Genomic DNA, 25,245 nt, shown 5'->3' on the forward strand with positions numbered 1-25,245 from the left:
CTGGTGAGTGGCCCCAGGCTTTACCAGTGTCCAGTCTTTCCCAGTGGACTGCAGTGAGGGTCCAGAATTGAGAAAAAGAAATAAAATGGGCAAATGTATATAAACATAGATAATTATAGAAATATTAGTCAACTCACATCTGTGACCTTGGAGAACTACTGAAGTTTCCAGTGGAGGGAATGGGGACACAGAACTCTGGTGGTGGGAATGGTGTGGAATTATACCCGTTCTATAAATAAGTATTACATCACTAATAAAAAATTAAAAATAAAAGAATTAAGAAGTGGTGTCTGCAAAGAGGATTCTGGCTTCCTCCCTCTGCTCCCCATCTTTGCAGCAGGTTCTTCTTGTCCTCTGTGAAACATGAAATGCAGGAGTCTTAAATATTAGCAAGGTAGTGAGAGGGTGTTCAGAGTGTTCTGCACTTCAGGAGTCTTGCAGACATTTGAGTCAAATGTTTCTCTCTCTCTCTCTCTTTTTCTCTCTTCCATATATATATTCCTTATCTATCTATATTTTTTAATTGTCACAGGAAGAATACCCATAGTCAAAATGTGATAGACTAGATTTTACCATTTTGAAGTGAATGTGTGTTCTTCCTGGTGTTTTTCAATACCGTGATGACTGCTGTCAACTAGAACACATCAAGTCCATTCACATTCCACTTTGATCTAGTGACTTGTCTTTTGCTCTAACCCCCCCTTTTTTTCATTTTTCCCTACTTCTATTGCCAAAGCCCAAATGCTGTCCCATGGAAGATACTGTTTGACAGAAGGGTTGCTGCACAAATGAGAGAAAAACAACAACAGAATTTATTCTCCACGGGGCTTACCTTACAGTATCTGGTTGAAAGACTCCTTTTGCAGATTTGATAAGCCTACTTTGAGACAGAGCCCCCCCCCCCCCCCCCCCGGCTTCGGGACTGTTTCCCAAGAGAGTTTTGAGTTGTCTCAGCTGTTCTGCTGGATCCACTTCAGATAAGTTTCCACTGATGACGGCAGTTCTCTTTTAAAGCAGGAGGAGCTCTCACTAGAGTAAACTGCAGCTGTGGGCGAAGATGGGTGGCCTTAAGATGGTGTCATCAAAAAAAAAAAAAAAGAAAGAAATGAATCAGAAAGGCTGGGGAGACAGCATAGTGGTTATGCAAAAAAGACGTTCATAATTGAGGTTCTAAGATTCCAGGTTCAATCCCCAGCACCACAGGCCAGAGCTTAATAGTGCTTTGGTCTTGCCTTGACTCTCTCTTTCATTAAAAAAAAATCAATAAAATAATGTTTAAAAATAAAAAAAGATGATGTCATTGACAAGATACCATAGGAATGGCCTGATATGACCCCTGGCCAAGGTCTGTCCTCTGTGCGTCCAGAACCGTAGAAAGTTTCAGCCAGGAGAGGTCAAGGCTAGCAACTCTATTCAGTGAGGTCTAATTGTGGATGAGGCCCTCTGCTACATTATCTTACTAGGTCTTTTCAATAACATATGTGGCCTACATCATTATACCCATTTCACAGATGAGGAGACTGAGGCTCAGAAAGGGTATGTACGTCATTCAGAATCAATAGCTAATAGAGGCTAGAGCTGGCATTGACATATGTGCTAGACCACTGCAAAGCCTTCTTAGTAGTCATCTCATAGATGGACAGATTACAGTTCAGAGAGGAAAAGCAGCTTGTCCAGGAGGACAACCAGATTCACTTGTCCCCTGCTCTGTCTGCTACACACTACTGTGCCTGCCACCCTGGGAAAGGTGGAAGGGGTGTGCTCCCCCCGCCCCCAGACACATGTTCCTTGTGCTGGCATGGACTGAGGAATTAAACCAACCTCTTTCCTTAATCTGCAAGAAGAGACCATGTTATGACTTAGATGTCAAACAGAAATCAGCAGGGAAGAGAATGGGGATACCAGATTATCTCACTCACAAGTGGGCTCTAAGAAGCAAAAGCAAGGTGAATCCTCAACGGAATGAAGTCTCTCACAGCAGGTCTGGGAATTCAGAAGGGGAAGGCAGGAACACTAGGGAAGATTGGGGACCTAAGGGCTGTGGCGGGATAAGATGATGGTTTGGCAGGAGGTAAGATGTACTGATATCTTGTGGAAATGTACCCTTGTGATAGCAGTAGTTCAGTAAATCAACATTTACTTAAGTGATGATGAAGTTGAAAAAGAAAAACACATGGAGGACTGGAGATGGAGCTCACTCAGTAGGATGTGTCCTTTGCCATGTACTTGACCCAGGTTTGAGCCCTGGCATCATGTGGGAATGTTATAGGGGGAAATCCAATACTGTAGTCTGTCTGTCTCTCTCTCTCTCTCTCTCTCTCTCTCTCTCTCTCTCTCTCTCCCTGTGTGTGTGTGTCTCAGAGAGAAAGAAAAATTTTCACTGCACCACAGTAGTGAAATCATGCATGTACCAGGCTCACCCTACCTCCATGCCCCCAGTATGTGAAGAAATATATCCCCACTAGAAGGCAGGGGCTGGTGGACAACTCAACTATGATCTCAAAGAGAGACTAGTTTTCTTGTTACTGCTCTGAGTTGTCAGTCCCCCATTACCAGCCATTTTATTTTGTTTTAAGGTTTATTTATAGTGGGGAGGAGAACCAGAGAATCATCAACTCTGGAACATGTGTTGGAGAGAACTGAATCTGGAACCTCATGTATTAGAGTCTAATGCTTTTGTCCACTGTGCCACCTCCTGGGCCACATTGTGAGTGTTTTTGCCTCCACCCCTCACATTCAGGTTTGCATGTCCTCAGCTAAAATCAGCAGCGGCCTACAAGAGCTTAGCTCAGTCTCCATTTATGGACGGAAGAAGGGGTGGGAAATGTCCCTCCACATGATGTTCTGCCAATGGCTGCATTTGAAACACAGGGTGCAGCCCCAAAGAGAAGATCCCTCCCTCCTGCCTCAAATCACCAGAGGCATGCTTCACTTCAGCAAAATTGCAAGGCACTTGCTTTTTATTTATTTTCTTCAAAATTTGTGCCGAGGACTCAAGTTTACCTACTCGCTTTATTAAAAACTTTATGAGCAACATTCATAAATAGATATAAAGCTGTCCCTGAAATGACAGAGATATGAAATATAATTCCCAAGGGTCAGCATTGAAAAAGTTCCAGGACCCCGTTGTCCTAAGTGCATCAAATTCTCATATATGCAAATCAGGCGATGTTTCACTACCGAGGGTTTTAATTAATATTTATAAATCACCCAGAGCCTGAGCCAGGGCCAGCAAGCTATTTCTGTTGGTGCCATGGTGCACAAATCACAAACCCTTTGCTGATGGCTGCCTACCTTGCTCTCTGGTCTGACAAGTCTGTGAACGTGTGTGTTTGAACGTATGTGTGTGTTTCCCCCTGCAGGTGTGGCGTTAGCACAGCGGCAGGTAGCCGTTCAAGAGGGGCCACTGTACCGCACTGAGGGCTCCCACATCACCATCTGGTGCAACGTCAGTAACTATCAGGGCCCTTCGGAGCAGAATTTCCAGTGGTCCATCTACCTGCCCTCTGCCCCTGAGCGTGAGGTCCAGATCGTCAGCACCATGGACTCCTCCTTCCCCTACGCCATCTACACCCAACGTGTCCGAGGAGGGAAAATCTATGTGGAGAGGATCCAGGGGAACTCAGCCCTGCTGCACATCACTGACCTCCAGGCCAGGGATGCTGGGGAGTACGAGTGCCACACCCCCAATACAGATGAGCGGTACTTTGGGAGTTACAGTGCCAAGATGAACCTCAATGGTAAGGAGCTGCAGCGTGCACGTGACCAGGGTCCACCCCTCCCCTCCACCCCCAGTATCCCTGTCCAGTTTGGTATCCGTGACAGATGGCAGTGGGCTGGTGGGGCTTGGACTGCCAGCATTCACCTCCCACAATTCTGGAGGCTGGAAGTCTGAGATCCCATTGGTTCAGCAAAAGGCCCCCTTGCTGATCACAGGCTGATTTCTTGTGCCCTTCTATGGTTGAAAGGGGACAAGAAGTGTTGTTTGGAATTCCTTGTGTCAGGATACTGTTCCCATTCATGAGGGCTCCAATCTGATGACCCAATCAGCCAACCACCTTCCCCTCCCTCACAGGGTCCCACCTCCAGAAATAATTTAATTTGATTTTTACAAAAAAATGCCCCAGATACTTTAGAGGTCAACAGATGGCATAAGTGAGTGATATGTGTGGATTCGCTTATAAATCTTAGAAGGTTGAGGCTAAAACTTAAAAGAAGGGCTAAGGCAAGTGTGAAGCATTTCAGCAAAGGTTGACTAATTTTCTGGCTGGTGAAAGGGGATATGAAAATAGAAGCTGAGGACATTTGTGGCTGGCAAGCTGAAGAAATGACCAAGAAGGTTAAGTATGTGACATCAGTTGGGTGCGAGGTGAAGGAGGGCTCTGGGAAGTAGCATACCTTTGCCGGGACTCTTGGGTTCCTCAGGCATCACTGAATCAGGAAGTGAGCAGAACCACAAGTTTAAGTCCTATCTGGGCAGCTGTCCTGGACCCTTTGGCTCTATAAGTAAGGAAGTGGTGGGTACTATCTTCTGAGTGCACTAGCTGTTGCCCTTGGTCAGGTGTTGTCATTGAGGATTGAGGAAGTTCTAGGTGGAGAGGATGGCAATAGTATTCTCTGGGCAGCCTTGAGTCATAGTGTCTGCTTGTGTGAAGGTTAAAATTGCCAGGTGAACTGGCAAAACAGCTCACTTGGTCAGTGTGCTGGTTTTTCCATGTGCATGACCCAGTTCTGGGCCCAACTCCCACCACATTGAGGGAAGCTTCAGTGCTATGGTCTCTTTCTGCCCCTCTGTCTCTACCATAAAAAATTTAAATTAGGGGGCTGGGCGGTAGCGCAGTGAGTTAAGCGCACATGGTGTGAAGTGCACAGACTAGCATAAGGATCCTAGTTCAAGCCTCCAGCTCCCCACCTGCATGGGAGTTGCTTCATAAGTGGTAAAGCAGTTCTGCAGGTGTCTTTCTCTTCCCCTCTCTGTCTCCCCTCCTCTCTCGATTTCTCTCTGTCTTATCCAGCAACAGCTATAACAATAATAGTAACAACAACAAGGACAACAAAAATGGAAAAAAATGCCCTCCAGGAGCAGTGGATTTGTAGTGCAGGCACCGAGTTCCAGCGATAACCCTGGAGGCAATAAAATAAAATATTAAGATAGTAAATTAAATTTTAAAAGTCAGGGTTCTTTTTTTTTTTTTTTTTCCTTTTTTTTGCCCATGTGTTAATCATGATCAGAAAAGCTGCAACTAATGGCTTGGGCAGCAAAGTGGAACAGCCTTCATATCTTTATTTTATCTTTTTCTTTTTTTAAAATTTTTTTATCTTTATTTTTTTTTGGATAGAAACAGCCAGAAATCGAGATGGGAAGATTCAGAGAGAGACAGAGAGACACTTGCAGCCCTGCTTCACCACTCATGAAGCTTTCCCCTGCAGGTGGGGACTGGGGGCTCGAACCTGGATCCTTGCACACTGTAGCATGTGTGCTCAACCAGGTGCACCACCACCCAGCCCTCTTTATTTTTTCTTAAAGATTTATTTTGGGGGTCGGGCGGTGGCACAGTGGGTTAATCGCATGTGGCGTAAAGCGCAGGGTCTGGCGTAAGGATCCCGGTTCGAGCCCCCGGCTCCCCACCTGCAGGGGAGTCACTTCACAGGCGGTGAAGCAGGTCTGCAGGTGTCTTTCTCTCCCCCTCTCTGTCTTCCCCTCCTCTCTCCATTTCTTTCTGTCCTATACAACAACGAACAATATCAACAATGGCAATAATAATAACCACAACGAGGCTACAACAACAAGGGCAACAAAAAGGGGGAAAAATGGCCTCCAGGAGCGGTGGATTCATGGTGCAGGCACCGAGCCCAGCAATAACCCTGGAGGGAAAAAAAAAATAAATAAATAAATAAAAAGATTAATTTTGTTTCATGAGCTGGAGAGAAAGGAGAAAGAGGCCAAAGTAGCACTCGGGCATACGTGGTGCTAGAGATAAACTCGGTACCTAATGTTTTAGAAGGCTAGAGCTCTACCACTGCTCCACTTCCCAGGCTGAAGCCTTTGTATTTTTAATCTTTTGACCTGGTAAACATTGTGACCCACTGCTACTCACAATGGAATCTACCTGGAGCTGCCTTTCTGTTTTCTCTCTCTGTAACAAGTCTGCATCCCTACAGAAGACTTTCAAGACCAGTCCTGAGCTGAAATGCACCAAGACAACCTGAATTGTGGCTAGGGCACTATCAAATCTTAGAGGAGTGGTGCTTAGTGTCCAGGTATAATCCCAACCAGCCACTGCAGGGAAAATTCTGTCACTTGCCTGAATCATCTCCATCCTGCAGTTTCCTTCTAGCGTGGATCACTGTAACACCGAGTTAGATAAAAATCAAACCTCTTTAAAAAATTGGGGAGTGGGGGCCAGGTGGTAGCGCAGTGGGATAAGTGTACATGGTGCAAAGCGCAAGGACTGGCGTAAGGATCCCGGTTTGAGCCCTGGGCTCCCCACCTGCAGGGGGGTCACTTAACAAGCAGTGAAGCAGGTCTGTAGTTGTCTATCTTTCTCTCCCCCTCTCTGTCTTTCCCTCCTGTCTCTATTTTTCTCTGTCCTGTCCAGCAACAACAGCAATGGGAACAATAATAACAACTATAAACAACAAGGGCAACAAAGGGGAAAAATAGCTTCCAGGAACAGTGGATTTGTAGTGCAGGCACTAAGCCCCAGCAATAACCCTAGAGGCAACAAAAAATTGTTATCACTGCAGCTTCACAATCCTGGCCCACTTTTCCAGACAGAAAGACAGAGAAGGGAGTGGAGAAAGATGCCATAGTCCCAAGCTTTTCTCCCAGTGTGGTAGGGACCAGACTCAATCCTGAGTCATGCACATGGCAAAGCAGGCTCACTATCCAGATCAGAAATTTCCGGGCCCAGACATTATTGTTATTATTTCACATATTTATTTTGCAAAAATAGCTTTCCTAGAGCACTGTTCTGCTGATGTAAACTGGGTGTGTGTGGGGGGGTGGGCAGGGTGGCTAAATGAGGCTATCATATAGAAATGTAAAATTGAAAGTTCTAGTAATTATTTCCACTTGAACATCAGCCAGAAGTGAAGCTGAAATATCTCAAAGCAGTAACACCAAAGTGAACAACATCTTATTGGGTCTGAAAGAAAATGCTTTTTTTCCACATGATGTTTTTGGGCAGTTCATTTGGTATGTACAGTGACTACAACCCTCCTTTTAGCTGAGTGTTACCTAAATACCAAAACAGTAAGTGTAAGGGGCAAGGGATAGCAGGTCCAATCCAGAGAGAAAACACCCTCTGCTTCTGTGCCCTTGGAGGTCATCTGTGGCAATGGCTGGGGGCCTGTATAGGAGGGATGCTCAGCCCAGGAATGTGACACTTTGGCCTTGTAACTGTGCTTTGGGAACATTCTGTATTGCAGTGATCCCGGACACCCTGCAGGCCACCGCGATGCCCCAGACCCTGTATAAAGTGGAGCAGGATCCGCTGGAGCTCACCTGCGAGGTGTTCACGGAGACTGCGCAGCACAGCCACCTGTCTGTGGCCTGGCTCCGCAGGAAAGGCAGCGAGAAGCCTGTGGAGGTCATTGCTCTGAGCCGGGACTTTGTGCTGCACTCCAGTAGCGAGTATGCCCAGAGGCAGAGCCTCGGGGAGGTGCGGCTGGACAAGCTGGGGAGCACCACCTTCCGCCTCACCGTCTTCCATCTGCAGCCCTCTGACCAGGGCGAGTTCTACTGCGAGGCTGCCGAGTGGATCCAGGATCCTGATGGCTCCTGGTATGCCATGACCAGGAAGAGCTCCCAGGGAACCACGGTCAACGTTCAGCCCACTGGTCAGTCTCACCTGGGGGTGGGATGCCAGGCTCTTGGAGGTAGCACAGTGTCCTTCTTAGTGACACTCTGAAATGTATCAGGTCTTTTATTGAAAGAGAGAGAGAGAAAAGGAAAAAAATTATTTATTTTTAGTAGGATGTGAGAACCAGAGTATCACGCTGGCATATGTGATCACATGTTTTATCCACTATGCCACCTTCTAGGCTTCTAAAAATTTAGCAGATCTTTGACTCACATGCTTTCATTCTAATGTCCATTCCTCTGTCCATGTTGAGTGTGCACACTCTTATCTCTTCATGTCTTTCTCTGTAGTCTTCAGTTTCCTCCCTCATCCCAGAGATGTGTGCAGGAGACTCACTGGCAGGTCTGCATTGACCCAGCCTGGGAAAGTATGGGTGTGAGTGAGTGTGTCCAGTGATGGTGTGAGGGTGTCCCATACAGGGTAGGGTTCTACTGTGTCCCATGAACTGCTGGATGAGTCCCAGTCATCTTTGATCCTGAACTGGAATAAGCCAGTTAGAAAATGATTGAATAAGGAGCAAGGTAGTGGTGCACCTGATTAAGCACACACATTAGAGTGCACAGAGACCTGGGTACAAGCCCCTTGTCCCCACCTGCAGGGGTAAAGCTTTATGAGTAGTGAGGCAGGGCTGCAGGTCTCTCTCTCTTTTCTCTCTCTCTCTCTCTCTCTCTCCCTCCCTCCCACCCTCCCTCCTTCTCTATCTTCCCCTCCCTCTCAGTTTCTATCTCTATCCAATAATAAAATAAATTTAAAAAATTTAAATATGATTGAATGAGTGAATGCAAATAATTCTTAAGATTAAATGTGTTTAAGGTCTTCTGGAACTTTGGTGTTTTTTTTGTTTGTTTGTTTGTTTGTTTGTTTTGTGACCAGAAATATTTCTGGTCATAAGAACTGAACTGCTGCTTCTGTTGATTAGTCTATTATAGTTAGTTTCTTTATATATTTTTACACTTAAGGTCATAGTTTGCAAGAAATTCCAGCTAGTCTTACTTAATGACGTACTTGTGTATGGATAGTTCTGAGTTAGCAGCTGTCTGGTCCATCAGTACTGTGGTGACGTAGATCTCTGTTGGTCAGGGAAACCAACAGCACCGCGGCTTAGCTTCAAGTATCTTATTCCACATCTCTCAGTCTCAACCCTGTTCCTAGCACTAGGCACTAGGCTAGCTTTTTTGTTTGTTTTTGTTTATATATTTGTACTTAGTGTGCACCCTGTAGTATAATTATTTTACCCTACAGTATGATTTATTTCCTCTATTTTTATTATAGTACAGTACTCAGTCTACTACTGAGCAGGCATTTTTGTATTTAAAACATGATAAATAAGGCAAAGATGACATTAAATGATCTAAAAGTGATTCACAGACCCACTCTCATGATAGCACATTATACCTACAATACCAGTAAGGGTGACTCCTTGATTATTGACATTCTCTCATTCATTTATCATTATTTATTTTTTTTCCTTTTTATTAAATTTACTTATTTCTCCAGAGCACTGCTCAGCTTTGGCCTCGGTGGTGCTGAGGATTGAATTTGGGATCTCAGAGTCTCAGACATGAAAGTTTTTTTTGCATAACCATCATGCTGTCTTCCCAGCTTGACAGTTAGTGATCAAATTTCAGAAAAGAACCCATTCACTAAGTGAGGGATACATGTATTGAGAATGTTAATGAGCACTTAGCTCTGCTAGAGAAGTTTAGGGCCCAGGTAGTCTTAAGTGCTGGCCTTCTATGGGCCACAGACAGGCGTTTCATAGGCTGAATCTCATATAAAGTCTGATGTAGTTTTGAATTACAAGTTCATTTTAAGGGCTGGACGGTGGCACACCCAGTTGAGCACGCATATTACTATGTGCAAAGACCTGGGTTCCAGCCTCCAGTCCCTGCCAGAAGGAGGGAAGCTTCATGAGTGGTAAAGCAGGGCTGCAGATGTCTCTCATTCTCTCTTTATCTCCCCCACTCGTCTCGTTTTCTCTCTGTCCTATCAAATATAAGAAAAATAAAATACAGCAAAATTTTATAAGAGAGAGAGAGGGAAAGAGAGAGAGAGAGATGGAGAGAAAGGAAGAAAGAAACTGAAGCCTTTAGCCATCTTTGAACCTTCAGAACTCCAGGAGTAAGAAATGTGTAACAGGACCTTATTCTATATTCATCCTTTCCCTTCCTGGATGGTTTAAGATCAACTTTGGAAGTTTGGACCACATTTTTAATGTTAATACTTTTAAATTAGGTTCCATCAGTTAATCTTCTTTATTTTAATCTTACCAATTTGGATTTAGGGCTTTTTGGATTTGCCCAGTAAATGTACCCAGTCTAAGCTAGCAGAGGGAAAAGTGGATGGAAAAGAATCTGTTGATGACTTCACTCTGTGCCCCTGTGCTGCTCGGATTCAGTGGCTGCACCGCCAGCCTTGTCTTCTCTTCATTTATGTCAACAAATGTTCAGTCTATAGCACTGACAGTGTGACACTGGGCAGTGGGGATGCAGAGATGAGTAACACTTGGTCCCTGTATGCAGAAAGCTCAGATATGAAAGCCATTGGCTAAGTGGAGTGTGCGAAGTGCTGTGATCTTATTACTTATAGAGTGCTCTGAGAACACAGCAAATATAAAGTTTGCCCCCCCCCGCCCCTGAAAGGCCTAATGTCTCATTTTTTTAAATTTATGATTAATAGTAGGTTACAAGATTATATGATTACAGCAAAGTTCTGTATCCGCACCCTCCCATCTCCCAAATATAACCACCATACTTCTCACAAGTCTTAGAAACAGTAGTGCAGCTGGTTAAGCACACGTGGTGCAAAGCGCAAGACTGGCTATAAGGATCCCGGTTTGAGCCCCCGGCTCCCCACCTGCAGGGGAGTTGCTTCACAGACGGTGAAGCAGGTCTGAAGGTGTCTATATCTTTCTCTCCCTCTCTCTGTCCTCTCTAACAACAATGACATCAATAACAACAACAATAATAACTACAACAATGATAAAAAACAAGGGCAACAAAAGGGAAAATAAATAAATAAAATAAAAAGTATGCTTGAAATATGAAGTGTTCTTGCAGCCAGAATTTTCCCTGGGATTAGAGAGTTCAGGCAACTGTAGGAAAACCAACCAGTTTGGGGACTTGAAGTCTGCTTCCACACTGTCAACAGTACTGGTTATCCTTTGTTTTCTGCTTTTTAAGGAGTCCATCCTGATGTAAGCATGGTTGTCCATGCTTTTTTTTTTTAAGTTGTTGTTGGGTGAGATGTGAAGAATCATGTTAAGTGAGGTAAACCAAAGAGAGAAGGATAAATGCTGATCTCAGTTATAAGCAGAGCTTAAAAATCAAGGGCAGAAAGGAAAAACAGAAAGTAAAACTTGGACTGGAGGGGATAGCATAATGGTTATACAAATAGATTTTCATGCCTGAACCTCTAAAGTTCCAGGTTTAATCCCTGCACAACCATAAGTCAGAGCTGAGCAGTACTCTGGTAGAAACAACAAATAAATAAATATACAACTCGGATTGGGTTTGGTATACTGCACCAAAGCAAAGGATTCTGGGAACAGGGGAAAGGTGGAGCCTAAGGAGGAGGGAACACTTTGGGGTCCTAATGTATTATGGTAGAAAAGGACTTAATTGGTAAGTGTTTTGCAGATATATATTATGGGGAGATGAGAAATTATACCCATGTGTAAACAGTTAACCCCCCAATAAGATGAAAAAAAAAAACCTAAGGAAGAAAGAAAGAAAAATTAAGAAATAAAATGAATGGAGAGGCTGGGCTACATTCCACCTGGTAGAGCACACATATTACCATGCACAAATTGGATCGACCTTCTCGTGGTGCATCCCGTGAGTACCCATTTATTGGGGAAACTGACGATCCTTCCTAGCCGACTGAATCCACATGGATCCCAGTCACTTTCAAAGCCAGCAACAAGCAGACATCAGGCTCAACCTGACGCTGTTGACTGGCTACAGAAGAAGGGCAAATGCTAGAAGAAGAACCATGCACAAAAACTCTGGCTCAAGCCCCCAGGCCCCACCTAGAGGTGAAACTTCATGAATGGCGAAGCAGTGCTGTAGATGTTTCTATCTCTCCTCTCCACTCAATTTATGTCTGTGCTATCAAATAAAAGAAAGAAAGGAAAAAAAAAAAAAGGAAAAATTGCCACCAAGAGCAATGGATTCCTCATGCAGGCACTGAGCCCCAGTAATAACCCTGGTAACAATAATAAAACAATAGAATAAAGAATGAAACCATGAGATTCAAAATCAGTTGCATTTCCATGTAAACAGCAATTAGTTAAAAAAAAAAAAAAAAGTTCAGCCTGTACATGGATTCACAGAGAATATTTGTCACCCAGTGTGGAGCTTGGTTGGAGGCTGAGCTTGGACTAGGTGGTGGGTGACTCAGGAGAAGCCAGTGGAATAGTGACAGGCCAGGGTCAGAAGAAGACCAGGAGGAAGAGGTGCTGGATAGCATGGGTCCTGTGGGGAATTGAAATAGCAGCCAGGGGAGCAAGAACAGAAGTGGGAGGGTATCAAGAGCTGTGAAATCCCAGGCAGGTAAACCCTGCTCAGAAGTCTCTGGCTGTCCTGGGGGAGGGGATTAGTGCTGGCATGTGCTTGGTTCGTAAAGTGCCGAGCTAGCGTTGTGGGCGGGAGAGAGGATCCAAGGTGTGGCCCCGAGCAAAATGTCCCAGAGATAGAAAACCTGTCTCATGAAAAAAGACAGTAAAATATGGGAGAAAGGCCAGAAAAGTGTGGGCTAAAGGCCAGAAGCCAAGTCTCCATGAGCTAAGGAGCGGTAGGAACAGAGAGAGGCACTAGAAGAAGCATAAATCAATGTCTAGAGGTCTAATTGACTGGATCTCAACCAGCACCGATTGTTCTGCAATCTGGTGGGATGCTGTAAGTCTTGTTCTTCACCTAGGAACTGAAGGGCTTACCCAACCAAGGAGGGCGTTTTCCATGAAGTGAGACTAGCCAGCAGAGGAAAACCACAGTCCCTGCCAGCCTGCTTCTGAGGAAATGGAAAGAGCTGAGGTCTAGGGCACCTGCTGTGTGTGTGTCTTTGGTGGAGTTTATGTGGAAGGGTGGCCTTTTGGTCACTAGTAGGGCATTACAAGTTACTCTCTTTTGGTTGACCAGAGAGCTGAAGTCTGGGAGATGCTATAGGCCCTTGTAAATCAATCAACCCTTCTTCCTTCATCTTTTTTATATTTATTTATCCATGAGTGAGATAGAGGGAAAAGAAAAAGATAACTAGGGCATCACTCTGAGACCTGCACTGCCAGGGATTGAACTCCAGACTTCATGCTTAAGAGTTCATTATGCCACATCTAATATCTCAAACCTGCTTCTTTCAACCCTTGCCTCTTAGGACTTGGCTTTTGGGGGAAGGAAGTTGAATAAGTGGTTCTTGCATTGGACATGGGCTATCACATTGGATGTGGAATATGTTGCTTCATTGGGAACTTGAGTGATAAAGACAGGGTTTCACTGAAGAAGATAGACATTTGGATGACACACAGGCCCTTGTGGGAGTGGAGGAATGGAGAGCCTGATGGACAGATGGAGAAAAGCCACACTTTTGGTGGAAAAAGAGCAAAGTCACAGTGTGCACCTGTGACTCCTTTTTGCACAGGGAAACAAGATTCTCCTCTGCTTGGAGAATGCAGGAGAAGATGGTGGAGGGGACAAAAATGGGACATGGTGCCTTTTGTTTTTCTTCTCCCTCCCTCCCTTCCTTTTCTCTTTCTTTTTCCTTCCTTCTTCTTCTCTTCTTCCTTCTCCTTCCCTTCTTGAGAGCTTGTTTGGAGGTTCTAGCAGGGGAGCGCAGCTACTCGTATACCCTCGACCGAAGACCAGTCCGTCTCTATTCGGGGAAGGCCGTCCTCTTCGACCGAGCGCGCAGCTTCGGGAGGGACGCACATGGAGCGGTGAGGGAGGAAGGGGACACCCGCCTAGCCAGCCAGATCAGCCGAATCAACCCTGGCGATCAATGGGGTGACAGATGTCGCAGCCAGATCGCCCTCACATCCGTCTCCTTCCCTTCTTTTGGAGGCTTTGTACCTCTGTGGTTCCACCATTCCAGATACACTCTTTTCTTTACTTGAGATTAGAGGGTTACCACAGCACCTGTCTTCCATGGTGCTTCCATGTAGAATATACATGGTGAAGTGTATTTTACTGGAGAAGGTGTCTTCTAGCTGGGACAGGTGTATGTTTGTCATCAGGGTTATTGTTGGGGTTCCATGCCAGTATGACAACTCTACCCCTCCCAGTGGCCATCGTTTTCTGTCTTTTTTTTTTCTAGTAGAGATAGAAATAGAGAAGTAAACAGAGTAGGAGAAAGAGAGACAGCTGAAGTATTGCTCCACTTGCATGAAGCGTTCCCCCCTGCAAGTAGAGACCAGGAGCTGGAACCCAGGTCCTTGTACATGATAGCCTATACATTCTACCTAGTGCACGGACAGGGTTTTTAAACACAGTAATAAAGGCTTGGAAATAATAGTGTAGAAGGTGATCTAAGCTGGAGCTAGTGAATTAACAGAGAATCCAGACATCCCTGGAGCATGCTTTTCCTCCCTCTTCTCTTTAGAAGAACAGGGATAGCATGGGAAAGAAGGGCTAAAATGGGAAAGAGGAGGGACGTGGGCAGTGGTTATGGTGACAGCTTCTTTTCCCAGAGCTTCTGGATCCATTTTCTAAGACAGAAAGTCTTCTTCAATGCTTTGGTCTTATGTCTCTCCCCAGTTTCTGCCAGTGGAGCCTGTGAGGTATGATAAGCAGCTGGTGTGTTGTTTGGAGACGCTGTTAGTGGTGATAATTTCTTCTTTGATCACCTCCTTATGCTTGACTAGTCAGCCCATTCGCAGAAGGGTGTCGAATTTACTGACCGTTTCATAGGCCTCCTTCCTTTTTTCCTTCCTTTCTCCAAAGCCTTATGGAGACAGGATTCTGGTCCACTTTTTTCATTCAGATAGAGAGACTGAGACACTACAGTGGTGTAGTTTCCTCCAGTGCTATAGCACTTCCCATGTGGTCCTGGGCTCAAACTATACGCATGACAAAGCATGAGCCCTACCCAGTGGGCTCTCTCTGCAGCCTCCACTCCATCTAAAGATTTAAGCTGGTAGATAGTAGGCTAGTAAAGATATTCTTTTCCCCTTATGCTCCTCCTCTTTGCTAGGGATTGTCTGATCTGGGTTATATTTGTAGTATTCCCATGAGGGTGGAGACAGAAATTCAGTGTATTTACTTTTTAGTATTCATTAGGATTGAGGTCAGTACCTCAGCCGCTCTTTAATTTTGTCTCACAAGCTTTGGGCAGGTAAATCCTATACTGTCTGTTCAAAGTATTTCTAATCCTCTTGCTGAAATGGAATTGGGGGTGCCTGTGATGTTAGGTGTTCCTTATCAATCTCTGTGGCTCCAGCCTAGTGTGTGAGGAGCTGCAAACAGAGCCCAGAAGTCATGGCTGGGATCCCCAGCGAGTCCCTTAGACCGAGACTAGCTTTACATTCAACCTGTTAGTTAAAAGTCTTCCTAGGGCCTGGGGAGTAGCATAATGCTCATGCAAAAAACTTTCCTGCCTGAGACTCTTGAGGTCCCAGGTTCAATCCCCAGCACCACCATAAGCCAGAGCTGAGCAGTGAGTACTCTAGTGAAAAATAAATAAAGAGACCAGGGCTGTGTGGTGGTGTGCACGTGGTTGTGAAAAATAAATAAAGAGACCAGGGCTGTGTGGTGGTGTGCACGTGGTTGAGTTCACATGTTGCAATGCACAATGACCCAGGATCGAGCCCCGAGTCCCTATCTCCAGGGGGAAAGCTTTGTGAGTGATGAAGCAGTACTGAAGGTATTTCTAATGTCTCTCTTCCTCTCTTATCACACCCTCCCCTCTCAATTTCTCACTGTCTCTATCCAGTAAATAAATAAATATTTTAAAAAGAATAATAAATAAATAAAGAGAGCCTTCTTGGACGTCAGATCTTCTGACCTGGGTTGAGTTTGCTCTCCAGCGCTGCCTTTCCCTTGCTGAGTGCTGTGATGATGGACAGGTGGGTGCCATAGGTGGGGAAGCTGGGCTCCTGGTCCTCCAGAATATCCCCTTATTTGTTTTGCAGACAAGGAGTTCACCGTGCGGCTGGAGACAGACAAGCGACTATACACGGTGGGGGAGCCGGCTGAGTTTAGGTGCATCCTAGATGCACAGAATACCCCTGACCGGTACTTTGCCGTCTCCTGGGCCTTCAACAGCTCTCTCATTGCCAGCATGGGGCCCAATGCCGTGCCCATCCTCAACAGTGAATTTGCCCACCGGGAGGCCCGGGGCCAGCTTAAGGTGGCCAAAGAAAGTGACAGTGTCTTTGTGCTGAAGATCTACCACCTCCGTCAGGAAGACAGCGGAAAGTACAACTGTCGTGTGACTGAAAGAGAAAAGACGGTCACCGGGGAGTTCATTGACAAGGAGAGCAAGCGTCCCAAGAACATCCCCATCATCGTCCTCCCCATCAGTAAGTGGAGAACCTGGCTGCTTTCTTCTTCCCACACTGGCCTGGTTCTGAAGTGAATTATAATGTGAGAGACAAGTCTATAGCTGCAGAGGAGGTGGCTCAGTGGGTAGAACACAGGACTTGCAGGCCTGAGACCCCAGGCTTTAGTCCCTGAGACTGCATATGCCAGAGTGTTCTTCTGGATGCTCTTTTTTATCATAAAAATAAGTAAATAAATCAGAGAAATTAGGAGTTGTTAGAACTACAGCAGAAGGAAGGGCAGCTTGTCAGAGCTGGAGAAGATTAGTTCACTTCTTTTTCCTTCTCTAGCTTGCATGCCCCAATGTAGCAGCTCCGCTGTCCTCCAGGAAGGCAGACCATGGGTGTGTGTGTGTGTGTGTGTGTGTGTGCAGGCTACAGAGAGGCATGAGTGCATGCCAACTGTGCCCACCCAGCTTTGAGGGAAACCAAGAATCAAAGGCCTTTTTGGCTTTTGTATGGGAATTGGGGCCAAGAAGTACTTAGATGCCCAGCTTGAAAACTCTCTTTCTCTTTTTTTAAAAAAAATATATTTATTGGGGCCAGACAATGGTGCATCATGTACAAGGACCCAGGTCCCCTCAGGGGGAAAGCTTCATGACAGTAATGAAGTACTGCAGGTATCTCTTTTTCCCCTCTCTACCCCTCCCCTCCCTCTCAATTTTTCTCTGTCCTGCCAAATTAAAAAAAGGAAAAAAGGGCCACTAGGTGTAGTGGATTCATCAGTAGGTACTGATCCCCAGTGATAACCCTGGTGGCAATAAAAAAATTTAAAAATCTAATTATATATATGACTAGTGGAGAGAGAGCACCAGAGTATCACTCTAGCACATGTCAGGGATTGAACTCAGAACCTCATGCTTAAGAGTCCAATGCTTTATCCACTATGTCACCTCCTGGGCTTCTGAAAACTCAGTAAGAGAGCCAAGTCTTTTCAGGGAGAATTCTAACATCCTAAAGCTCATTACTAAGAAGGCTTTTCTACCAGGGTCTTGGAGGTTTGAGAGTTGACATTTCTGCAGTTGTCTCTTCACTCCTGAAATTGTGGTTCTCAGAGACCCTGGGTGGTACTTGTCGTGTCTTCATGGAGCATGGAGTGTACAGTTTTAAAGAGAGGCTACTTTAGTGGGATCTGTATCTCCCTGTGAGCTGGGATTGTCTGATGGGGTGAGGGACCTCGGGGATTGTCACCTGTGCTGGCTCACTGTGTTTAATCACCTGTAGTATCACGATGTTCTCATTAATATCTCTCTTCTCTTATAATAATATTTTTAGTAAAAAAAAAAAAGTGGGGGAGACGGATTAAAACTGGCAATGCCCATATTTTAAACTTGATGGTGACATTTTAAAACTAACCTTTAACCTTCTTTCAGCTGTTCTCTCTCTAAGCCTTATAATGATCCCCTTTTCAACTTTATATTTACACACTTACATGTCCCATATAGTTCTCTGTAAGTATAAAGGGGGAATAAAGTAGACACAGGGGTCTTGCCAAATCCCTCTTCTTTTTTTTTTCTTTTCTTATCATCTTTCATGCTTTTTAATATATATTTTTTTATTCTCAATCCACTCACCCATCTGAAATCCCTCGGTCTCTTAAACTTTGTCCCCTGCAATGCCTAGCATGGTGCTTTGCATAGGTGAGGTAGGTGCTTGCTGAGTATTTGTAGAAATGAAATTGCTGACTGGAATGCCCACTCTCTCTACTAGTTTCCTATTGGTCTGTGCTTGCCTTAACTATGGACTCTACTTTTAAATCTGCAACTAATCCCTCATTGTTTTATAAGGATCCAGTGAAGGGCAGCCACACTATACACTTCCTCTAGCTTTCATACTGAGATTGTCCCCCCTGACCCCTTTCAAGAACTTGTTTGATGATCTGTGGCCTGCTATATTGCTTTTCCAGCAGATTACTGGGTAGTTAAAGTCCCCCAGCAGCACCAGCTCCTGCCCCAAGGCCACTTGGGTAAGTCTACCAAGAACGACAATGATCACATCGGTTAATGGTGATTCTACCTTGGATTTCACTGGCGCTTTTTCTCTGAGAGTCCAAAGTGCTTCTGCATATGTCAGCTCCTTCTCTGCTCTGCTCTGCTCTGCTCTGCCCTACTACTTCCTCCCTGCAGAGGCCAGCCAATATGATAGCTGTCCCGTGGATGGAGAAGCCAGAGCACCAGTGGCACAAAGAAGTGACAGAGCCCTTATTCCCTCTACAGGCGAGCTTGCATTGCATTACAGAGAAATTTGCTTCTAACTTCAGATCTACCGCTCTGCGCTTAGCCTGTGCTCAGTTATCCATCCACCTCTTGATTCCAAATTTCATTTGCAAACATGTACTCAGAGTCTCATTAGTCCTGTCCTAGTTTTCACTTAATCCATAGGATTTATTTATTTATTATGCTGGCTGCCTTTTCTCAGGCCTGGGAACACTTACAAATAGTCCTAATGGGCAATACAGTGCTGGGTCTGTGTTTGCCTTCACCAGGGCTGCGGGGTGAGTTTTTCTTTCCTAGTTCCACAGGCTAGCTGTGTGTGATTTTTCCAGGCTTGCTTAAGCAACAGAGCACCAAACAGCCGCCCTCAGAGTAAACCAGCCAGGGTTAATGTTGAGTCCATTGCAGAGACCACCGGGGTAGAAGTAATAGTCCCGCAGGCCATTTTTTCTGCTGAAGAAAGCCAAAGATACCTTTTATCCCTCAGTGCTGAGGATGCTGTTAGAAGCCCTCACTGTAAATTGATAAAATGGGAAGGAGTCTTTAAGGAAGAATATTGTTATTATTAATGGTGGTCTTATAATGATCTCCCTAATACTCTGTGTCATGACCCTGAGAAGCTATTAATATCTCTAGTTTGCACATGAGAAATTGAAGCTTGGGTAGGGCAGGGTGGATGACCCTAATATTTACAGTTAGAAAATAGTAGATGTGCTTCCAGAGGCATGATTTTTATCACCAGATGATGACTGAGGGTCTCACTATCTCCATGAATTGTCCTGGTTATCCTAAGAGAATTTTTCTACCCTTGTCTAGATTCGCAAACCCCCCCCCCCTTGTTTTTTCCCCCACAAAGATTGAAACAAGCCTATCTGGTCTGGCTGACAGGTCTTCTCAACATAGTGAAAGCTATACTCTAATCCTCAGTGCTCCTCTTTGCCTCTTTCTGCTGTGGGGGAACTATGAGGGAGAAAAGATCAAATCACATGCATGATTGTGGCATATGTGTTCCTCCGAGTAAATGGACATGCCTTTTAATCTGGGATTTGATTTCACTGATCAATTTAAATTTGTTGTACGTGCTTCATGTAGGAGGTGTCCAAATAATTAGAACCGAAGTAGCGATGATAACTGTCTGTTCTGTAATACTTATGGGCTTTGTGAAATCAAGATAGATAATTACATAGCAGAAATTAAGACAGACTACAATACCCATGCTTTTTATAAAAACCACAGTTTCCCTGGGAAGCATAAAAGTTATCATGGTGACCAGTAGTTGGAAGCTTGCTGTATATTAGACGACTTCTATGCTAGGTCTTTTTCACCTTTTGATCTTAGAAAGAAGGAAAGAAAGAAAGAAAGAAAGAAAGAAAGGGAAAGAAAGGAGAAAGAAGGAAGGAAGGAAAGAAACAGAGAGAGAGGAAGGAAGGAAGGAAGAAAGAAGGAAGGAAGGAAAGAAAGAAAGAGAAAGAAAGAAAGAGAAAGAAAGAGAAAGAAAGAAAGAAAGAAAGAAAGAAAGAAAGAAAGAAAGAAAGAAAGAAAGAAAGAAAGACAAGACCTCTGTGAGTAGCAGTGGATAGACTCGGTAAAGGCTGGGGAATACTTTGCCCAGATGCTGAGTGCTTAGATGTTTCTGAGTTGAAAGCGGTGGAACCTCAAGACTGAAGATGGACAGACTGGCTTTGGCTTATTCCTCTGTTCAAAGCTCACTCTCCACACACTATCTGAGATGGAGCCATCTGCACCCCATCATCCTTCATACATAGATGCATGTTTTCTCCTAAACGCTTTCCCCTCCTTTATTTTTCTTATTCCCTAATATTGTGCCAAAGGACTCAAATGGCATGTTTTGGATTCTTAGCTTTTATATGACTGCCACTACACTGAGTGGTGGGAAAATTGTGGTACCGCAGAATGTTCTAGCCACTCAGTTTCTATCCTGAGACTCCCACTTGGAAGGCCTTGAACCTCGACTGTATAGGCTACTTTGATCAATCTGTTTTATGGCCTAAGCCTGATGTCACTATTGTTGTGCTTGAGCTCTAATTCCACCTCAGGTCTTAGACATTCATGATCCCAGCCCTGTGCATACAACAGAGGGAGCCCTCAATTATTGGGGGGAGGCTTCCAGAACCACCCAGGGCTTACAGCAGCGAGTGTCAGAGCGATTTTACCGAGGCTCATGGTATTTGAACAGGGTGATCCACGTTCCCTGTTCCTTGTACATGTGTGGGGAGGTGAGGGTGGGGGGTCCTGGGAAACCCCCAGTGTGGCACACTCTCTCTCTCCCCAGAGAGCAGCGTCTCCGTGGAGGTGTCCAGCAATGCCAGTGTTGTCCTGGAGGGCGAGAACCTGCACTTCTCTTGCAATGTCCGCACAGCTGGCCGGCCGCAGGGCCGCTTCTCCGTCATCTGGCAGCTGGTGGACAGGCAGAACCGCCGCAGCAATATCATGTGGCTGGACCGGGATGGCACAGTGCAGCCAGGCGCATCCTACTGGGAGCGCAGCAGCTTCGGGGGTGTGCAGATGGAGCAGGTGCAGCCCAACTCCTTCAGCCTGGGCATCTTCAACAGCAGGAAGGAGGATGAAGGCCAGTACGAGTGCCATGTGACCGAGTGGGTGCGGGCAGTGGATGGCGAGTGGCAGGTTGTGGGAGAGCGCAGGGCCAGCACTCCCATCTCCATCACAGCTCTTGGTAAGTAAGCACCAGAAGACTTTGGGTCAGGCTGTGAGGAAAACTGTCCCCATGTCAGCAATCTCAGCTTGATGTTTAGTGCTAAAGAGTGCTGGCATGAAGTAGGTGGCATCTTCAATGAGGTGTGAAGGTGTCCTTTGCAGAAACGCAGGTAGAGCTGAAAGGGCCAATAATGTTCTTGGAAGCAGGTGACAGCTCCCTGTTGTCACCACTTCTGGGACTTGGGGGTTGGGGGTGGAAGTAGAGTGGTAAGAATTCTGTCCAGGATAAAGAAATTATGGGTTATACATACTCTGTAGAATACTACTATGCAGTAAGTGAAAAGATGATATTATGTCCTTTGAGACAAAATGAATAGAACTAGAGGTGATTATGCTTAATGAAATAAGTAACGAGAAGAAAGACAACTACCAGGTGATTTCACTCATATGCAGAATCTAGAGAACCGAGACACATGGACTTGAAAAACAGGCAAAACCAAATAAAGCAAAGCAAAAATGAACACTGACAACAACACCAAGAAAGCAGAAGCAAACAAACTATATCCTTGGGAAGATGTGGGTACAAAACTTTAGTGATGGCTGCAGAGTGGAACTGTATCCTATAATCTTACAATCTTGTAAACTACTGTTAATAACAAATTAAAAAATGAAGAAAAAAAAATTCTAGCCGGAAATGACCTGGCAGATGGATAGAGTATAGGACTCTTGAATATGTGGTCCTGTGTTCCATCCCTGGCATTGTATGTGCTCTGGTTCTCTTTCTTATAAATAAATAAATAAATAAATAAATAAATAAATAAATAAGCAAATCTAAGAAAGGAAGGAAGGAAGTTCGAGCCAGGGAGCAGTTCTGTCCAACAATGGCCCCAGACAGAAGAATGTGACACCTCCAAAAACTAGTCTAAAGAGTGGGAGCAGGATCAGCAGAACTAGCTCACTTAGTGCACTGCTTTGCCATGTGTGCCACCCAGGTTCAAGCCCTGCCTCCACCAAACTGAAGTAAGCTTTGGAACTGTGGTGTCTCCATCTCTCTCTCTCTCTCTTTCTTTCTCTCTGCCTTCTCTGGCTCTAATAGAGGGAAGGAGGCAGAAGGGAGCTAGAGACATAGTAAGTAAACTCTCCTGTTCTCAGTTCTGCTTCACTGCTGAGGGATTCAGCTCTCCTGATAGGTTTAGAGAATGGTAGTGTAGAATACTGCCATTGATGGTATACTGGGCATTTATTATGCTCTTGGCTAAGTTGAAGCACTTAAGGTTACTTGTCCCTTTGAATCTTTACTCTAGCCAAGAAGTAGACACTTTCACTGTAGAAGGAGACTGAGACAGGCTGAGTAATTTACCCACAGCTACCAGTTTTAAATAATAGATCCATAATCTAAACCCATGAGATAGCAATCTGTTTTAATTTTATTTCAAAGCCTACCTCTCTGTTAGGGCCCTCCTTAAGAAAGTCCTAGGCTCATTAGCATGAGACTAAAAGAAGCCTTGAGATTTGCTGAAACCAATGAATATTAGAGTGACTTTTCACAGGGTGGCTTAATAGGCTTCTCAGAACATTGATCTGTAGAATATGATCAGTATATTTTATCTTAAAAGGCCAGTCTGCTCCCTTTGGGGAGGTAGCTTCCATTTGACTGGGAGAGGAAGGTCCAGTTGTCCTCAGTGACCCTGTTACTCCCATTCCTTATAGGTGGTGCTGGTGCTTCTAAGAACATGCCAGCAAAGATGGTGTCTTGAGTAGGTTTACCTTTAAAAAAGCCCTCCATTCCCTTGCCTCCCAAGATTAGAATTTCTTTTCTTTTTTCAAAGATTCATTTTTTAAAAAATTACATATGAGAGAGTTTCACATGAGGCAGAGAGAGAGAAGACGGAACACCACTGGATATATGCAGTGCCAAGGATTGAACCAGGATCCTCAGGCATGACAGCCCAATGCTCTACCAGCTGAGCCATTCCCCCAGCTGATTTTCTAAAAGTTTAACCCCAAAGCTCTGACTTTCCAAATTAATGATTTTTTTCTAAACTGACCTAGATGAATCCCAAAGACTACATTCTCCACCAGTTATATTGCTCAGGTTTCTGTGTGTAGACACTTCATCCAGCGGTGGGGTTTGCTGATGTGCTCTGCTCCCCAGCCTGTGCGCAGCACAGTATGGTTCTTGAGGAAGCAGTTCATAAGGAAGATTCTAGATGTCCAGATGTGGCTGGCTTTCTGCATTCTCGAAGGCTGAAAGTGTTGAGCGATTAGAGTTGGTCAGGATTGCCACACTTGAAGTAATTTGATGACCTCGTTATTTCCAGATTTCTCTTTGTTTGTTTGTTTGTTTGTTTTGTTTGCCATCAGGATTATCTGTGGGACTCAGTGCCTGCACTACAACTCCACTGCTCCCATCATGACTATTTCGTGAAAGCACTTATGGTGGTGTAGACACCAAGACTGACAGACCTGGACAGAGTTCCATGCTTTGGGGCACGGTCTCCCTTGCTGATGTGGAAGTGACATTTACCTCATGTAGCACCCACCTGTCCCAGAGATCTCTGCTCAATCACCTTCATAGTTACATTCTATACACAGCTCCCCTAGCTACCTTTACAGTGACCTTATGTTTAAGGATAAATCTCTTTGTCTATCCTTTCAAGGATACAAAAAGTAGTTTATGAAATTCAAATTGAAGTTTCAGAATTCTCAGCAAATTATGCATATTTACTAATGGACTTAGCCTTCCTACATGAAGCCCAAAGCTTCTTTCCTGCCACAGATCTTTGACCTACAGGTGTGCATGGGACTTTTCCTTTATGTCTGTTTGGTTTACTTAAACTATCATTTACAAAATGTAGTATGTATTGTGAGCCAGGTACTGTTGCAAATATTTAACCAATGCAAACTCATTTGGAATTCACTTTAAAGACACATTTTTTCAGATGGGGATGTGAGTCAGAGAGAACTTATGTCACATGGCCTGGACGTGTGGAATTAGGCAGCCAGCTTTGGGATCCATGCCTATAACAGCTGCCTGATGCTTCCATTTGCAGCCTGCTGTTGGACATCTTATTCAACCTCGCTGTGCCTCCATGTCCTCATGTGTAATGAGAGATGACAAATCTTCCTGCCTTACAAGGGTGGTTTAGAACTCAGTAAACTGTGGTGAAAGCAAAGCCACTAGAACCATGACAGGCCCGTAGGTGGCACTAGCCAAATACTGGCTGCTCTTTGATTCTAACCAAGGTGTTAGTATTAAGTGGCATTTCAAGGCTGAGCACTGGGATCACTCATTCTGAGGAATCGGTGCCAGGGATTAGTGGTATTGCGCATTCAATAAGGAGTAGTAAGGGACTCACGGTGCCAGCAGCTGCACAGGCCCACACAGGTCAGTGCCTCTGGCTCAGGGTCCCTTATTGCCTTTCTCTCCTGAATTTCATGAGGAGTATGGAATGGGGTGGGGACTGGGGAGCAACCCCACCCTGCCTAGCCCTGAGATACAGGGTGTTCCCTCCATCTGCATTTCTGTCTCTAGTGCTAGGTGAGAAGGGACTGGGTGGAAAGTGGTACTTATTTCACCTGGGACTGATGAAGGAAAGTGACACTGGGGTTTTGTTTTTCTCTTGGAACCCTCAGATTTCTAGGAATTGCTATGCCCGCACGTCGCTCTCTGTAGAGGGAGCTGGTAGGATCCACATGGCCGTTCCATCTGAAAGGATTTATAGGTGTTTCTCATGAGAAGTGTTGCTTCCTGTGTGGGGTCTTGTGAACCGCCCAGCTTGGGCCACATGATAATTAAGGCAGGACCAGCTGGGGCATGAAAAGAGACCCCTGAGCATGCTCACTTTCAATTACCCACTTCTCCCCTCGTCCCCTGCCCCCTATTCCCCACCCCCCACTGCACCACACTGCCCCAAGGAAGCCAAACAACTACCCTGTTTTGACGTTCTTTCTCCTTTTTTAT

General features: G+C 45.0%; 1 protein-coding gene across 7 annotated transcripts in view; it reads left to right on the plus strand.

The window, feature by feature from the left end:
• IGSF3 (immunoglobulin superfamily member 3) overlaps positions 1-25,245 on the plus strand; it is a 128,756-nt gene that overhangs the window by 68,230 nt on the left and 35,281 nt on the right. For 5 of the 7 annotated variants that reach the window (XM_060201821.1, XM_060201825.1, XM_060201826.1 and 2 more), the window contains 5 exons: positions 3,363-3,740; positions 7,432-7,842; positions 15,985-16,374; positions 18,299-18,358; positions 20,899-21,300. In XM_060201821.1, the coding sequence (XP_060057804.1) occupies positions 3,363-3,740; positions 7,432-7,842; positions 15,985-16,374; positions 18,299-18,358; positions 20,899-21,300 (1,641 nt within the window). The remainder of the gene's footprint in view (positions 1-3,362; positions 3,741-7,431; positions 7,843-15,984; positions 16,375-18,298; positions 18,359-20,898; positions 21,301-25,245) is intronic. The other 2 variants (XM_060201822.1, XM_060201823.1) reach the window with 2 other exon arrangements.

This window comes from Erinaceus europaeus, chromosome 11 (assembly GCF_950295315.1).
Source record: "Erinaceus europaeus chromosome 11, mEriEur2.1, whole genome shotgun sequence".
Taxonomy (NCBI): domain Eukaryota; kingdom Metazoa; phylum Chordata; class Mammalia; order Eulipotyphla; family Erinaceidae; genus Erinaceus; species Erinaceus europaeus.